General features: G+C 42.6%; 1 protein-coding gene across 1 annotated transcript in view; it reads right to left on the reverse strand.

Moving 5' to 3' along the window:
- The window catches only part of KIF2A (kinesin heavy chain member 2A), a 34,781-nt gene extending 34,736 nt beyond the window's left edge, over window positions 1–45 (reverse strand). Inside the window, exon 1 of the mRNA XM_009080977.1 lies at window positions 13–45. Coding sequence (XP_009079225.1) covers window positions 13–45 — 33 coding nt within the window. The remainder of the gene's footprint in view (window positions 1–12) is intronic.
- Window positions 46–719: the final 674 nt, after the last annotated feature.

Here is a 719-nt window from a genome sequence, read left to right on the forward strand (position 1 = left end):
CTCAACAGTTACACTTTCATTATCCTCGTTTAGGGATGTAACCATAGCTTGGTGAATTCGGCCTAGAAAGCAAACACAAATGACCATTTATTTACTGCTGGAAAAAATTTCCAGAAGTTAGTTTCATCCCTGCACTGAGGCATGCAGAGAGAGGCAGGAGGAAGAGGGCTGAAAAAAATTAGGTGATGAATAGGGGATGACCCTAGGCCACACGTGAAGTGGGTCAGACCTGATCCACCAGTGGAGGCTGTAATGGGACCTCAGCATACAAGTGGGAAGTGCAACAAACAGAAAACTGAGTTATAAGTAAACAGACCACCACATGAAAGTCACCACTTAGACTCTCTTTACCAGAGAGAAGAAAACACCACTGTGAAACTCCCACAGGGGCTGAAGCCCCCTGCTAGGCTGATACAACATCTCAACACAGGAGCAAAGCCCGCTGAAATTGTATTCTGATATCCATTTTTTACAGGCATCTAATCACTTGGTAATCCAACTAGAATTAAACTGCCTGGAACAATAACACAAACCATTATTTTAGCAAGAGCTGCTTACACAGACTGCTGAGCTGGAGTTAAGGTGTCTTTGTTTTGCCTTCTCCAGTGACCCAAAGGCAGCAAGCCCCCATAAAATACAACAAAACCAGCAAACTTTCAGTAGGAATAAGGATTTTTTCTTCTAAAATTGTAGTGCACTGCAATTTTTTTGTCCTATTT

The sequence above is a fragment of the Acanthisitta chloris genome, unplaced genomic scaffold (genome assembly GCF_000695815.1).
Source record: "Acanthisitta chloris isolate BGI_N310 unplaced genomic scaffold, ASM69581v1 scaffold12860, whole genome shotgun sequence".
Taxonomy (NCBI): Eukaryota; Metazoa; Chordata; class Aves; order Passeriformes; family Acanthisittidae; genus Acanthisitta; species Acanthisitta chloris.